The sequence below is a fragment of the Trichechus manatus genome, unplaced genomic scaffold (assembly GCF_000243295.1).
Source record: "Trichechus manatus latirostris isolate Lorelei unplaced genomic scaffold, TriManLat1.0 scaffold00104, whole genome shotgun sequence".
NCBI classification, from domain to species: Eukaryota; Metazoa; Chordata; class Mammalia; order Sirenia; family Trichechidae; genus Trichechus; species Trichechus manatus.
The window spans coordinates 4,227,637-4,245,212 of record NW_004444040.1 but is presented as its reverse complement, the minus strand read 5'-3'; the positions used below and the strand labels follow the sequence as shown (position 1 = coordinate 4,245,212).

Here is a 17,576-nt window from a genome sequence, read left to right as displayed (position 1 = left end):
AAACATTGCCACTGAGTCAATTTCAATTCATGGTGACCCCATGAGCTCTACAGGGCTTTCTTTATGGAAGACATCTTTATGAAAGTAGATCGCCAGGCCTTTCTCCTGCAGCGCCACTGGGTAGGTTTGAATCACCCATCTTTTGGTTAGCAACTGAGTTGCACCACCCAGGGACCTCATGATGGATTGTTGTTGTTATTAGGTGCCGTCAAGTCAATTCCAAGTCATAGTGACCCTATGTACAACAGAATGAAACACTGCCCGGTCCTGCACCATCCTCACAATCGTTGCTGTGCTTCAGCCCATTGTTGCAGCCACTGTGTCAATTCATCTTGTTGAGGGCCTTCCTCTTTTTTGCTGACCTTCTACTTTACCAAGCATGATGTCCTTCTCCAGGGACTGGTCCCTCCTGATAACATGTCATGATGGATTAGAGACATCAAATGAGAATGTTAGCCTGTTAAAGAGTTTTTTTTTAATACATTTTGTTTAAGGTGACAAGGAAACCTCCAAGTAGAATGTCCCATGGGAAATCAGAGGTACAGGAGTTCAGTAAAGAATTGAAAATTGGCATATAAATGATCACTGAAGTTCTGAGAGAGGATCACTTTGAAAGAATGGCACATATGAAGTTGAATCCTATGAAACTGCTGGGGCATGGCCATTTTGACCAACAAAAATGGCTACTTCATTTGGATTAACCGGGGCTCAAGACTGTGCCTCAGGGAAAGACCAGAAGTTGAGGTCAGGAAGGAAAGGAACTGCCTGGGAGGCTGGGGGGGGTCAAACAAGGAGGGTGCCTGGATGGATGGGCAACGTCTGTTTCTTGATCCAGGTGCTGTTTGTGTAGGTGGGTCCAGCTTGTGAAAATCACCGAGATATCCACTTATAATATGTGCACTATTCTGAGTGATGATTATATTTCAATAAAAAGTTTAACAAGTATTACTGTATTGTTTTATGATAATGACTGGCAATGAGATCTAGTCTATGTGCCCTTCCATCGGTCATGCAAAGAAATTGACTAATGCAATGAATAATCGTTACACAATTTTAAATACTAGTAGTAGTTCTCTAGAGTTCTGATGTTCCTGCATCAGTCCATCCTTACAAAGACACTGGTAGATCCAGAAAGGACCACAGACAATATCAGAGGCCAGTCATAACGTTCATTAGGATGATAAGATGTTAGTAAATGTATCTGTAGGGCAGAATTAGACAATAACGCCATAGGCCAGAGCCTCAATATCCTTATCTCTTAGTCTTTATTAAAGGTTCACAGAGATAAATGGAAAATGCTGTCCTAACCTCATGAAGATCAAATTAAGGAGTGAGATTACAGGGAATCAAATATGTTGTACTGACCTGTCACAAACACTTACTCAGATACAAGTAAACACACACCATACTCGTTTTACCCTAAGGGGATTCGGGCTTTTAGACTTTTAAATTCTCTGTTTTCGGAGTCTACGTCTTGCTGAGTACCCTCAGCACTAATAATGATGAAGGTTACACAAGTCCCGATACTAACATCTCACTGGGGAGCAGACACTACGGCTTCCCAACATGGAGGTTCAAACAGCTTGTCGCAATTGTCCTTTAAAAGCAGTATAAAATAATCCAGTTTCTTTCTGTTGGTAATCATGGCAATGAATCTCAAATATTTCAGTGACTGAATACTACTAAAACGACAGCATTCTTCAAGGGCATCTATTCATTTGCTTCACATATAAGAAGAACGAAAGCAGCGAACTTAAAATTCAGCCTGTACATTTTCAATTATAAGTCCCACTGGTTTCACAATTATTTGGGGGCCAGTTGACTAGCAGATACCCATGGAGAAAGATACAGACAGCTGCTTGTCAGGAAGAAAATCTGGGGTCTTATTTTCTCAAGTATCTCTCAAAGCTGTATTCATATCTGATTTCCTACGCTTCAAATCTCTTTCCAGTGGTGCCCCTGCACTTCAGTTTGGAACACTGTTCTTACCTCTGATCTTCCCAGAACCGGAAGCCTTATGTATGTAATTCCTGACCTTTAAAAGGCTCCTCTCTCTATCCAAGAGCCCTCAAGAGGCCTGCCTGAGAGGGCACACTCCATTTCAACGTACACTTTTAGGTTGACCCATTTTGCATCATCAGCTTTCTGGAAAGCTCTTGGGGTCTTATGCCAATTAAATTCCACCTAAAGTTTCTCAAAATTTAATTGCAGTATTGCCAGCTTCTTTTTTGCTGTTCCCCCAAACAACTGACATAACCCTTCCTGAAGAAGTGTCAAGGTAGGGATTAATCTGAGGCTTCCAATTACAGTTTCAGAGAGCTTAGTGCCAGGTGACGTAAATCTACCAAGCGAGGCTCAAACAGGTTCAGGACGTGACCTGCAGAGCAGAGCATCTGTCAGCGCAAACCTGAACCGGCTATTTAAAGCAGCTCTGTGGTGATGCAGAGCTGAGGCCGGGAGGGCAGGGCCAGGGTGGCAGGAAGCAACTGTCCGGGGCAACGTTTGCAGATGGAGCCCAGGATGTCAGAAGCAAGGATGGGACAGGGTAAGGGACCAACCATTAGAGGGTCACAGAGGGTGCTGGCAACAGGCAGGCAGAGGCAAACATAATGAGGAAGGAGACCACCACTTGAAAAAAGAAGTTTTTCTTTTCAACCCAAAATCAAGCAGTCTGCATCAGTGTCAGCCTAGCATATCGTAACTGCGCTTACACATACTTGGGGGGCGGCACACGTTTGTTTTCTGCTCACCTTTCACATTCCCAGTCTGATGGAAACGAAAAGAGACTGCCTCTTCTTTCTTTTATTTGTGAATTTTAGCTGTTATTTTAGATGTCCAAATGTTCCTCCCACACCCAGTTAGTAGTATAACACAGAGAATTCCAGCTTTTGCGAGGAGGCCAGGCTATGATTCAGATGTGATGTACTTTTTGGAACTGTATTTAGATCTTTGTATTATTTGGGGACATACATTCTCAGTCACATGGCCTCAGTTTTACTTGGTATAATCCTTCACACCAGACTCACCAATGAGCTTTACAGGCTTCTAAAAACTCATCTGATGGAAGCCTGTTCTCTTAGGGCAGACCCTGAGTCAAGGATTGTGGTATGTGAGATTTCTGAAGGGAAGGGCTCCCAGGAGAAACCAGTAAGTGAGTGGGAGGACAGGGAAGGGAAGAAGTCAAGCAAGGGCATGATTTCAGGTGAAGTGCCAGCTTCGGCCTGATCCCCAAGGGCAACTCTGGAGCGTAGATTACTCCTCAGAGTATGTCCTTTCTTGAAGCAAGGAGCTGGGCTTTTTGGACTCCCAAACCCGTCAGTCACTGGCCTCAGGCCAAGGTGAGCAGAAGGGTGGGTAGGAGATAGGGTGGCCACGGGGACACAAAGCTCCCAAACACCGCTGGCTCTGCTGCTCTGCATTTGGGCTACACTGGCTCCAGTGCCAAGTTACAGGTGCCGGCCTTGAATGGCAGGCACTCAGAAGCTGGGGGATAGGCACACAGAGCTGGGAAAAGAGGCCCCAGGGGATCTGGTGGTGCACCAACAGCTACCGTCTAACATGGCCTGCTCTCACCACCGGGCACCCAGAGCTCCCCTAGTTAGGGGTCTTTCATCACCTTCTGCTGCAAGAGGAAATGAATAATATCTTTGGAAAGTCCTGGGGTCGGCTTTTCATCATCCAGAGACATACTTCCTTCCCCCAGTGGGTAGAAGGAGATGTCCCTGGAACGCCTCCGTAAGATGGAGCAGCCATCCCGGTTGAGGATGACCTGGGCCATTTGAAAACTGCGGAGGGCGTACTTTTGGCTCTCCTGGCCCTTCAGTTCAGTAATTTTCTGAGACAGGCGCTGGGAGACAGACACAGAGAGTGGGTTTCGAGAGGCTAGCTGTGAATGGCCAAACGTTTCATAGAACCTATCCAGGGATTTCCGAAGTCCATCGTCCTCCTCCTGGGTTTCCGGTTGGCTTTTCATAGAAGGGTCAAGCCAGAAGTTCTCAGAGGTCCAGCAATCATTTTGTTCAGTATTTAGGTTACTGGTATCTGCAAGACAAAACACATTCCAATACTGGATCAGAAAGCAAGCCAAGGGTAGATGATTTCTCTTTTCACATCAACACATTTGCTGCTCCTGGGTAACCTGCGGTGGGCCTCATCCCATTAGGTGACTGAACTGTGCATCAACTGACTTCATAATGTGTCTGCCCATCTGTCATGCCACATGCTTGCTCACAAAAAGAACATCTTATTTACATGCATCAGGGTTTTTTTTTCTGATTTTATTTTATTGTGGTGAAAATATGAAAATATACATAAGAAAACATATGCCATCTCTACAATTTCTACATGTGTAATTCATTGACATTGACTACACTCTTCAAGTTGTGCAACCATTCTTGCTATCCTTTTCCAGACCATTCTACCACGGTTAACATAAACTCAATGCCCCCTAAGCAAAAACTACTTCTTTTTCCCTCCCTCCCACTCCAGTAACCACTAATCTTTGGTTTCTATATATTTGCTTATTTCATGTAAGTGAGATCATACAGTATTTTCCTTTTGCAACTGACTTATTTCACTCAGCATGGTATTTTCTTTTTTATGAATTTTATTTATTTTGTTGTTGTTATTGAGAATATACACAGCAAAACCATACACCAACTCAACAGTTTCTACATGTACAATTTAGGGACATTGAGAACATTCTTCAAGTTGTGCAACCATTCTCACCCTCCTTTTCTGAGTTATTCCTCCCTCATTAGCATAAACTTGCTGCTCCCTTATCTTTCAAGTTGCTGTTGTCAATTTGATCCTATAGATAGCTCTTAAAAGAGCGTAATGCTCAAGGCAGACATTTTTTACTAGTTAAGCTAAACTATTATTTGATTTCAAGGAGACTTCAGGGGATATTTTTGGTTTAAAGTTTAAAGATAATCTCAGGGATATCTGTTTGGGTTCTTGCTTTTACTTCTTCTAGGTATATACCTAGGATTGAGATTGCTGGGTCATATGGCAGTTCTATGTTTAACCATTAGAGTAACCACCAAAGTGTTTTCCACAGTGGCTGCACCATTTTACATTCCCAGGATGAGTGTTCCAGTTTACTCAGAACTTCATCAACACCTATTGTTTTCCTTTTTTGGTCATTGCCATTCTAATGGGGTGAGGTAGTATGTTGCTATGAGTCAGAATTGACTTGATGGCAATAGGTTTTTAATGGCTAAGGATGTTGAGCATCTTTTTGCGTGCTAGTTAGCCATCTGAATATCCTCTTTGGTGAAATGTCTGTTCAAGTCTTCTGCTCATTTTTTGATTGGGTTGTTTGTCTTTTTGTTGTTAAGTTGTAGAAGTTTCATATATATTTTGGATATTAGACCCCTATTGGATATACAGTTTCTGAAAATTTTCTCCTAATCTGTAGGTTGTATCTTCACATTGTTGGTAAAGTCCTTTGATGAACAAAAGCATTTAATTTTACGTGGTCCTATTTATCTTTTGTTATTCATGCTTTTGTTGTCATATCTGATAATACATCATTACTGTTACGGATAGAATTAGGTCCCCCAAAATTATGTGTTGTAAATCCTAACCCCTCCACCTGTGGTTATAATCCCATCTGTGAATGAGTTTTCTTTGCTATGTTAATGAGGCAATATTAGTGTAGGGTGTGTTTTGAGTCAACCTCTTTTGAGATATAAAAGGAGCAGATTAAGTAAGCAGAAACGGAGGAAGAGTGATGCCAGGTCACATGAAGATCATCAAGGAAACGAGAAGCAGAAGCTGAAAAGAGACAAAGATCTTCTCCCAGAGCCAAGAGACAGAGAAAGCCTTTCCCTAGAGCTGGTGCCCTGAATTGGACTTCTAGCCTTCTAAACTGTGAGAAAATGAATTTGTTTGTTAAAGCCATCTACTTGTAGTATTTCGGTTATAGCGGCACTAGATAACTAAGACAGTTACCAGCTAGGTCCTACAGCCTTGCCCCTATATTTTCTTCTAAGAATTTTATAGTTTTAGTTTTCACATGTATGTCCTTGATCCATTTTGAATTAGTCTTTGTGTAGTGTGAGCCATGGATCCTGATTCATTCTTCTGTGTGTGGAAATCCAGTTTTCCCAGCAACATTTATTGAAGAGGCTCTTCCTTCCCCATTGAGTGGACTTAGCATTCTTCTCCAAAAATCAGTTGAGACATAAAGTGATATTCGAGAAGAATGTGCCTCTTAGTCAAGCAGATACAAGAGACCAAAGAGGCGGCTTCTGTCTAGAGGTGAGATGGGAAGGCAGAGAGAGTAAGGAGCTGGTTGAATGTTCATGGGGAATCAAGGGGAAAAGGGGAGGAGTGTGCTGTCGCAGAATGGGGTGAGCAGTTGGGGTCTCATAACAATGTATGTTAAAAAAAAAGAAAATTCTGTATGGGAGACTAACCTGAAATGTAAACTTCATTTAATTACAACAACAACAACAAAAAAATCAGTTGACCATAGATCTGTGGTTTTACTTTGGACTCTCAATTCTATTCCATTAGTCTGTAGTCTGTATGTCTGTTATACCAGTACCAGCTGTTTTAATTAGTGTGGCTATATCAGGGGTTCTTAATCTGGGGTCCTAGTACAGAAATTCAGTGTGGCTGTGAACTTGGATGGGAAAAAAAATCATATCTTTATTTTCACCTACCTCTACCTAGAAATTCGGTATTTCCTTCTGTGATGAATGTTGGCAACAAACCACAGTATTAACAGCAGTACTTGTGATTTTGTCACCAATCGAAGTCACAGCTATTTTCGTGTCACATTATGGTTTGTTGTAGATATTTTGAGATATCATTTATGTCCATCACTATGTTGAAATTACCATAGTTATTAGTTCTTACACTAGATCTTATTATTTCAGCATTAATAAAAAGCATATATTCATTAATATTTCAAACATTTAAAATATTTTGATAACTACACTTTAATATTTTTCCATTATAATCCTATGTATTTGATTTCATGCATGAGTAAGGGCCCATAGGTTTCACCACGCACCAAAAGAGTCCATGGCACAAACACGGTGAAGACCCTGATTTAGATCATTCTGAGTATTTACACAGTTCAGACATTTTTTTTCTCCCTACTCCCTACAATAATCCTATAGGCTGTTTATCTCTAAATTAAGATCACCACCTGTGTGTTTTTCAAAGAGGTAGTAATTATTTAATAACAGACAAAAAGAAACCAGAACTGGAGCCAAATTCAAGTCCTTGATTTAACTTTCTGTACCTCTATGGGCGCCGAATTCGTAACATAGGGACCTCTTAGGTCTTTTGAAAGATAAGACATTCCTATCAATGTCTTCTATAAAAGATTTTGTACAAATAATTAATTTGCATGTTGCAGAATTCCCTTATATAGCCACCAATTTCATTCTTTAAAATGCTAGGCTTTAAATAAAAATATTTTCTTTTTTTCACTCTGATGTAAGCTTTAATAAATTCATCCCAGGGCTAACTCAATTGTTGTTGTTGTTGTTAGGTGTGGTTGAGTCGTTCCGACTCATGTTGACCCTATGTACAACAGAATGAAACACTGCCTGGTCCTATACCATCCTCACCATCACTTATGCTTGAGCCCACTGCTGCAGCCACTGTGTCAATCCATCTCATTGAGGATCTTCCTCTTTTTCGCTGATTCTCTATTTTACCAAGCATGATATCCTTCTCCAAGGACTGGTCTCTCCTGATAACACGTCCAAAGTAACTCTGTGAGATGAAGCCCCGCTATCCTTGCTTCCAAGGAGCATTCTGGCTGTACTTCTTCCAAGACAGATTTGTTTGTTCTTTTGGCAATCCATGTGGTATATTCAACATTCTTCACCAACACCATAATTCAAAGGCATCAAGTCTTCCTTATTCATTGTGCAGCTTTCCCATGCTTATGAAGTGATTGAAAATATCATGGTTTGGGTCAGGCGCACCTTAGTTCACAAAGTGACATCTTTGCTTTTTAACACTTTAAAGAGGTCTTTTACAACGGATTTGCCCAGTGCAATCAGTCGTTTGATTTCTTGACCCTGCTTCCATGGGCATTGACTGAGGATCCAAGTAAAATGAAATCCTTGACAACTTCAGTATTTTCTCCATTTATCATGATGTTGCTTATTTGTCCCGTTGTGAGGATTTTTGTTATCTTGATGTTGAGGTGTAATCCATACTGAAGGCTATAGTCTTTGATCTTCATCAGTAAGTGCTTCAAGTCCTCTTTGCTTTCAGTAAGCAAGGTTGTGTCATTTGCATATCACAGGTTGTTAACGAGTCTTCCTCCAATCCTGATGCCATGATCTTCTTTATATAGTCCAGCTTCTAGGATTATTTGCTCAGCATACAGGTTGACTAAGTATGGTGAAAGGAGACAACCCTAATGCACACCTTTCCTGACTTTAAACCACACAGTATCCCCTTGTTCGGCTCAAAGGACTGCTTCTTGGTCTATGAACCAGTTCCTCGTGAACACAATTAAGTGTTCTGGAATACCCATTCTTCTCAATGTTATCCACAATTTGTTATGAGCCACAGAGTTAAATGCCCTTGCATAGTCAATAAAACACAGGTAAACATCTTTTTGGTGTTTAGTAGCTATAACAAAAATATTTTTACTTGCTTAATAATGAAAGAAGGCCCATTAAGCAGTGCGTGGAGCTTTAGAAAAGGAGGTGGGATTTGGTTTTGATCCTACTTTTTTTTTTTTTTTTTTTTTTTTTACCACCTAGGTATGTTATCTTGGACAAATCATACAAACTTTCTGGGTTTCAGCTGTCTTACCTACAAAACAAGGGCTTTACTAAATGATCTTCCTTCTAGAATTCCTATAGTAATAAAGGGAACAGAAAAGCAGAATATCTAAACCATTAAAGGATCCAAAAGGAATGTGAACACACATTTTGTGAGGCCTGCACAGGGCCAGGCATTCAGAGATTCAGCACATTTATAAGAAGCTGATACAAGTGTAATTCATTACCAGTTGCTACAAGATATGCAAAAGGATGCATAAAACCATGTCCTTTACCTGAGGTACTTGGAACCTAACTAAGAAGAAACACACCTGTAGACATCAAGTAACAGAGAGTGACAGGATATATGTAAATACACAATAATGTGATGACATTAACTGGGGAGAGTATGGATTCAAAGAACAAATGCAGTGTAAGGGAAGGATCGGCATGTAGCAGAATCAGCGAGGGGTTCTTCTTTGGAAGAGTTACTTGCAGTCTTATTATGAAATGGCTGATGGAACAAAGATTGGACTGGATGGTGGGACATAAAATGATACTTGTGAAGAGTATTCTTAGCTCAAGTAGACATATGAGACTAAATGGGCAGCTTCTGTCCGGAGGTGAGATGAGAAGGCAGAGAGGGTTAGGAGCTGGTTGAATGGACATGGGAAATCAGGGGTGGAAAGGAGAAGTGTGCTGTCACAGTATAGGGAGAGCAATTAGGGTCACATAACAACGTATGTATAAGTTTTTGTATAAGAGACTAACTTGAAATGTAAACTTTCACTTAAACTACAACAATAAACAAACAAACGAAAAAAATGAAATGGCTGCTGGAAATAGAAAGGAGGGCCAATGAACAAAGACCCAGTGGCAAGAAGAAGCAGAAACTGAACTATTCCATGGCTAGAGATAGTTATCCTCCTTGACCAGCTGGCCATGCCTTCAGCAGACTGGGAATGAGTGCTATGGTCAAAGGAGAGAGAATTCATAGAGTGCTCCGAGAGGCCAATATGCTCACCAACAACAGGGACCATGCTTATAGAATTCAGTAGCAGGGATAGTATTTCCACTACACTAGTTTCCAGCAAGCATAAAACTATGTCCCAGGCCTCTCAACTATAAAAAAGAAAAAGAAACTTCCCTTAATCGTGCTATGCTCAAAGCTTCTGCCCAGCTCTCCTGCCTGAGTTCCTCCCAACAACCCCATCACTGGACTGTCACCTCCTGGATGGGTAGAGGGCTGAGAAGGGTCAATGGGAGATGTGGGAAGAGAGAGGGGGAGGTCAGCAGTAACAATAAGATGGAGCGTTCCTGAGACTGCCCACCTGTGGTAGTCATTTATACAGGTCACTCCAAGTAGCATACACTTAGGAAGTAACTGGCCAGTATACTTTGATATGCAAGTGTCATTTAATTTTAATTTTTGAAATTCTGTGTCCACAAAAGATCCTAAAAAAATACAGCCTGTCTCCTCTGTTTTTCATGCAAATGTCAAGCAGACTATAACTCATCTTCAAAGAACCAACCTCCCCCTTTTCAGAAGAGTGATGACAATATGGATTGAGTCAGATATTACATCAGTTCTTTTGAACACTGCCTCTAACCCATTTCTGTCTTTGATTTCCTTTTAAAATTTGTTTAATGACCAACTACAAAGCCATCCCTCTAATCATATGGCTGTTGTGGCCTTTTGGACATCACTGTTTCTGTGAAAGCAAATAAAGCTTATCCCTTCTCCTTTCCTGATGCACCCACATGTGGAAAGATTGCTGGATCTTTGGTAACTCGACGGTTCCTGCTCATCGGTACAGCCTCACAGCTATGTTCAAGTCCCATCTTAGTCTACCTGTTGATATATCTGAGGCTTGTAACGCTCTCAGCTGAGGACAGAATTGCCCACTCTAGGGAGAGTCTGGGGATGTTTTGTGTCAGTGATTAGAAAGTTCTACTTATATTTAGTGAATGGGGTCAAGGATGTCAAACATGCTACAATGCACAGGACAGTCCCATACAACAAAGACCAATGTCCCTAAAATGCCAATAGTGCCTCCAACCCAAGAGAAACACTGGCTCAAAGCATGGATTTTGGAAGGAGTGGGAAGTGAATGCTGAATTGCATTACATTTAATTATTTATTTATTTGCCTTGAGCCTCCCAAGGCACTTTTGATATTAATCACTGTTCCCTGCACAATGCCCTTCTTGACTATACCCAGGTGCCTTATGCATTCTTCCCTTCTCAGTCCTCCAGGTGACATTCCTTTCTCAGGAAGGGCCCAGATCCCAAAGATTCTACCATTATCTAAACCAGGTGGGATACCTCTTTTTATTTCAATATGCCCTCCATCACAAATAGAGTCTTTTTAGACATTTACAAGAAGAAAAGGAGCAGGACAGGGTTAGAAATTCCAATGCTTTTGTATGCACTGTGTCAAGGTAAGCTGTCTACCAAAGTTATCTATTTATTAAATATTCATTTGGTTAAAAAGAAGAGAGATAAAAGGAGGGTCAGAATGGTTGCACAACTTAAAGAATGTAATCAACATCACTGAATTACACATGTAGGAATTGTTGAATTGGTGTATGTTTTGCTGTGTATATTCCCAACCAAAAAAAAAAAAAGAGAGATAGATGTTTGGGTTCTTATGAACCTGAAAATATTTTTATATCATTAGGAGGTATTAAAGCAATGGACTGCTAACCAAAAAGTCGGTGGCTCCATGGGAAAAAGATGTGGCAGTCTGTTTCTGTAGAGATTTACAGCCTTGGAAACTCTATAGGATTGCTATGAGTTGGAATTGACTTGATGGCAGTGGATTTAGGAGTTATAGATGCTAATTTGAATTCAGTAATCCAAGGCAATTAGCATGGAGCATTTGAGATTAATGGTTCTGATCTATGAAAGATGACATTAGCCTTTAGAAACCCAGATTATCTAAGGGGGGATTTTTCCAGAGAACCTTCCCTATCTACTTCCATATCTGACACAAACATAGCAGATTTTATCTCTGTGAACCCTTGCAGCCATCAACTTTAACACATTTCCTCTAAATGGATTTGATATTAGAATCCTGTCTTCTTCATGCATCAGTATCAGTAGCTGCCCACCCTGCCTTATCTGTCCAGAGTCTCTTTTAGTAGCAACTGCTACAGGGCCACTATGAGTCGAAATGGGTTTGGTTTTTGTTTTTTTGGTGGCTTCAAGGCTGTACAGAGGCAAAGACATCTGAACTTAATAAAAGAATATGGACAATGATCAGGATTTAAGGAAAGAAGGAATATGCAGCCAGTATGGTCTCCTTCTCTGAAGCTCATGTGGGAAGCTGCCCCTCTCTCAGGGCACTCCATGGCACACTCTTAAGTTCCCAGGCCCTGCTGCCTTGGTTCTTCTGTTAGGGGCACTGTGGGCTGTGCGTGGCTCTGGAAAAAAGTCATGGGCATGAGAAGAACAGGGTGAATGGGAGCAGGAGGACATGCCCTGGCCTCCAGTGGCCACATATTACCACACTTTTGTAGCACTGTCTCATCTCCTTTGTGACAATAGTCAGATTTCAAAGGCCTCACCGCACCCTGGATGAATGTTCTCAGAGTAGAAGCAAGGACCAGCTTTCTAAAATGGTCTCATTGTCTCTGCCTTTCAGACTGAATCATGAGCTTGAATGGATGGCCACTGACTGATGGATGGCCAAGGCCCAGGAGACAAAAGTCTTGTACAGATGAGTGGGTGATACTGGAATTGGAAAGATAAGTCATCTTTAGACAGATGAGGCAGAGGAAGGCAACTGTACCAGGCAGAAGAAAGCCTAGGAGCAAGGGCAGAGGAGTCTTACAAGACAGGAGAGACTAGGGTTAGCTTGTGGAGGGTTTGGATGCCAGACTGAAAAGCCAGGTAAGCATTCTGATAACCATCCAGCTTCAGCCATTCCTATTGCAAAGACGTGCTACTACCAAGGTGACCAGGAATCACAAAGGTGACTGGGAGGTTTTTCCAGGACAATCCTAGTTTATGCCTGTTGTCTTGATTAATTATTAATAGCACCCTCTTTCACTCTCAAAAGTACCCAGATTACATGCTACATTACGTGTTCACCTGACTGTAATCTGGAATTGGAGGAATGCGCAAGGGCTATCTGGGTTAAGAGCGAAAAGTTTCCACTGCGCATCCTTATATCCCAGGATGCCAGGAACAATCTCAGTCCATGATATAAATAATAAGGTGCTGGACTTTTGGCCAACATGGCGGCTTAGTCAGACACACCATGCTGTCCCTATACAGCAAAGATCCAAGAAACCAAGTGAAACAGATACAAATGACAATCCTGGAACCCTGAGCATCAAATGAAAGGATAAAGAACTAGATCGAACACCGACTGGAAGAAGAAACTGACTGAAAACAGTAAATGAGAAGAGATGGAGTGGAGGGGCCTCGCCAGCTGGCCCGGCACAGCGCAGCCATCTTGAGACAATGATAGCAGCAATCCTGGGTGAAAAGCACAGAAGACAACTTCACGAATTCCCAACAGGACACAGAGTAACTGTATAGACATACCTGGAGTGAAATAAGGTCTCAATTACCAGCTGCAGCCAATGTGAAGAGCCCAGGCACTCTTGCCCAGTAACCAGAGGTGCATGTTCCCCCTCCATCTTCTGATGATTAGTGGTACGACACCCCCATCCCTGCAGCCTTGACCACCAGGGACCAAGCCCTGACTGCCACCCCCCCCACCTTGCCTAGTAACCCCACTGAGTGGCAGCAGACCTCTCAACATGGTGCTGGCCGCCCGCCCTGCCCCTCCCACCTACCGACACTGCCAAGTGGCGGCAGGCTGCTCCGGCGGGGTGCCAGCCACTCCCAACCAGCTGAGCAGTGGTGACCACATGCCAGGAAGCTGGCATGCCCATCACCCACCCCACCCCCTCACCTGGCGAGTGGTGGTAAGCCTGTGCACTCACCTACCCATCACACATTTCCCCCTCCCCCCACCTGGTGACTGTTGGTGACCATGTTCCCACACGCTTGCCCACCTGCCAGCCAACCCCCCCGCCCACCATCCTCCTCCTCCTCTCTCACCTGGTGACTATGTCCCTGCTTGCTCTCCACACCCACCACACCTGCAGCCCTACCAACTCGAAGAGTGCAACCGCCCACTCCTGTGCTACTGGACAGATGACAGAAGGCACCTAATGCCCTCCTGGACTGCCTGCAGCTGCCCAGCATGACCAGCAAACAGAGACCCGCGCTCACACTACCAGCGACAGCCCTGCTCACCTGGAGATAGGTGGCTAGCACGTCAGTGCTGCCAGATCTGCAACCCATGAACCACGAAAGCCCCACCAGTCCGGATGTAACAAAACAAAAAATTAGAATGAAGCAATAAATATACAATCAATAAATAAATACAATAATACCTTAATGCCTCAAAGACAACATACAATATCAAATCATGTAAAGAAACAGGACAAGATGGCTAAAGCAAGTGACCAAAACAAAGAGCCAGAAAACCTTCCTGAGGAAGAAATGGTAATTCAGCTACCTGATAAAGAATTCAAAAGACTTATATACAGGATCCTCAAAGAGATAAAGAAGGAGATCAAGGAGAACACAGACAAAATCAAGGAAAACACAGACAAAACTCTAGAAGAATTCAGGAAAACAATACAAGAACAAAATGACAAAATTAAATAGACAATTAGAAACCACATAAAAATAGCAACTAAAAATCTGGAAGATTAATATTAAAATTTCAGAAATAGATAATGTATTGGAAGGACAAAGGAGTAGAATTGTTTGAGGAATAATCAGAAAAAAGAATAAAGAAAAATGAAGAAAGCCTAAAAGTTATGTGGGACCCTATCAAGAGGAATAATTTACATGTGATCAAAATTCCAGAACAGGGAGATACAAAAAAAAAAGAAAAAACCACACACACATGCACACACACACAGAAAAATTTTAAAGATTTGCTGGCAGAAAACTTTGCTAATATCATGAAAAATGCGAACATATCTATCCAAGAAGACCATCAAACCCCATACAGGATAGACTCCAAATGAGGATCACCAAGACATATCATAATCAAACTTCCTAAAACCAAAGACAAAGAATGCTGAGAGGAGCTCAGAAAAAAATGAAATATTACCTACAGAGAGGAACCATTAAGACTAAACTCTGATTTCTCAGCAGAAACCATGCAGGCAAGAAGGCAATGGGATAACATATATAAAACTCTGAAAGAAAAAAATTGCCAACCAAGAATAATATATCCAGCAAAACTGTCTCTCAAACTAAATGGGCAGCTCTTGTCCGGAGGGGAGATGAAAAGGCAAAAAGGGACAGGAGTTGGTTGAATGGGCACAGGAAATCCGAAGTGGAAAGGAGGAGTGTGCTGTCACATTATAGGGAGAGCAGCTGGGGTCACATAGCAATGTGTGTATAAATTTTTGTATGAGAAACTGACTTGAACTGTAAACTTTCACTTAAAGCACAATTTAAAAAAAAAACTGTCTCTCAAATACAATGGCGAAGTTAGGACATTTCCAGATAAACAGAAATTAAGGGAATTTGTAAAAACCAGACCAATCTTACAAGAAATACTAAAGGGAGTCCTTCTGACAGAGAACCAACAACATCTGACAACAACGTGGTATTAAGACACATGACAACATCACCCAGATACCAACCCGGATAAAGAATTTTCAAAAATAAAATAAAGCTACAAGACCAAAAACAAGGAACCAGAAACATCAATCTGTAAATGATGACAACTTCAAAATAAAAAGGGGGAATAACTGGTGTAGTTACAGAACCTCCATATGGAGAGGAAGTCAAGGCAATGTCAATACATAACAGACTGTTTTATACTTATGAAGATAAAAGTAAATTTCAGGGTAACCACAAATAAAACTAATAAACCTTCTTACCAAAATAAAAAAAGGAAATAATAAAGGCTCAGTAAACACAAAACAAACAGCAATGAAGGAAATGAAAAGAAAATTTATAAACTAAAAGAAGTCAGCACAGGAAAGTACACAGAACAAAGAAATCATCAACACTACTAATAAAAGCACAACTAAATGACAGCAGTAAATTCATACTTGACAACAATTACACTGAATGTAAATGGATTAAAGGCACCAGTCAAGAGACAGAGAGTGGCATAATGGATTAAAAAAACATGACCCATCAATATGCTGCCTGCAGGAAACACACCTTAGACACAAAGATAAAAATGAGCTAAAAATAAAAGGGTGGAAAAAATATATCAAGCAAATGGCAACCAAAAAAGAGCAGGAGTGGCAATATTAATCTCTGATAAAATAGACTTTAAGGCAAAAACCAGCGTAAAAGACAAGGAAGGGCACATTACATAATGATTAAAGGGTCAATCCAACAAGAGGACATAATCATAATAAACATCTACATGCCTAATGAAACAGCCCCAAAATACATAAAACACACTTTAACAGAATTGAAAAGAGAAATAGGTAACTCCACAATAATAGCAGGAGACTAACACACCACTTTCGATGAAGGACAGAAAGAAACTCAACAAACATACAGAAGGTCTAAACACAATGAACCAACTTTAGCTTGTAGACATATACAGAACACTCCACCCAAAATCAGCACAGTACACATTCTTTTCCAGCATTTATGGATCATTCTCCAGAACAGACCATATGTTAGGCCACAAAGCAAGCCTCAATAAATTAAAAAACATCGAAGTAATACAAAGCATCTTCTTGGATCCCAGCACTATAAAATTAGAAATCAATAACAAGAAGAACAAGGAAAAAATCAAGTACATGGAAACTTAATAACATCCTGCTTAAAGACCACTGGGCAGTAGAAGAAATAAAAAAATTTCTAGTATCAAACGAGAATGAAAATACAACATACCGAAACCTATGGGACACAGCAAAAGCAGTGCTCAAAGATCAACCTATAGAAATAAACACACATAAAAAGGAAGAAAGAGTTAAAATCAACACATTAACCCTACAACTCCAACAAGCAGAAAAAGAGCAGCAATCAAATCCCAGTCATCAGGAGAAAGGAAATAATAAAGATTAGAGCAGAAATAAGTGAAACAGAAAACAGAAAAGCAATAGAAAGAATCTACAAGACTACAAGTTGGTTCTTTGAAAGGATTAACAAAACTGACAAACCACTGGCCAATTTGACAAAGGAAAAGCAAGAGAAGATGCAAATAACACAAATAAGAAATGAGATGGGTGATGTTAAAACAGAACCAGCTAAAATAAAAAGGATCATTGCAGAATACTATGAAGAACTGAACTCTAACAATTTGAAAACCTAGAAGAAATGGACAAATTTCTAGAAATACACTGTCATGGATTGAATTGTGTCCCCCAAAAAATGTGTGTAGCAACTTGGCTAGGTCATGATTCCCAGTATTATGACTGTGTTATCTGATGTGATTTCCTTATGTGTTGTAAACTCTATCACTGTGATGAGATTATATGTGATCTCCATATGTGTTGTGAGTTCTATCACTGTGATGAGGTTATACTGATAAGACTGACAAGCTTAGATAGTGTCTTGATGCAATCTCTTTTGAGATATAAAAGAGAGAAGCGAGCAGAGACACATGGGAACCTCATACCACCAAGAAAGCAGTGCCGGGAGCAGAGTGTGTCCTTTGGACCTGAGGTTCCTGCGCAGAGAAGCTCCCAGACCAAAGGAAGACTGATGCATCATCACTAGGACCCTCCTCCAGAGCCAACAGAGAGAGAAAGCATTCTCCTGGAGCTGATGCCCTGAATTTGGGCTTGTAGCCTACTGGACTGTGAGAAAATAAACTTC

The 17,576-nt window shown here is 41.2% G+C and overlaps 1 protein-coding gene across 2 annotated transcripts in view; it reads right to left on the bottom strand.

Annotated features, from left to right (window-relative positions):
- Positions 1-2,561: 2,561 nt before the first annotated feature.
- The window catches only part of SHLD1 (shieldin complex subunit 1), a 97,536-nt gene continuing 82,521 nt past the window's right edge, over positions 2,562-17,576 (bottom strand). The window contains exon 2 of one of the 2 annotated variants that reach the window (XM_004383078.2): positions 2,562-4,041. In XM_004383078.2, the coding sequence (XP_004383135.2) occupies positions 3,599-4,041 (443 nt within the window). In that variant the 3' untranslated portion in view covers positions 2,562-3,598. The remainder of the gene's footprint in view (positions 4,042-17,576) is intronic. The other variant, XM_023737546.1, reaches the window with a different exon arrangement.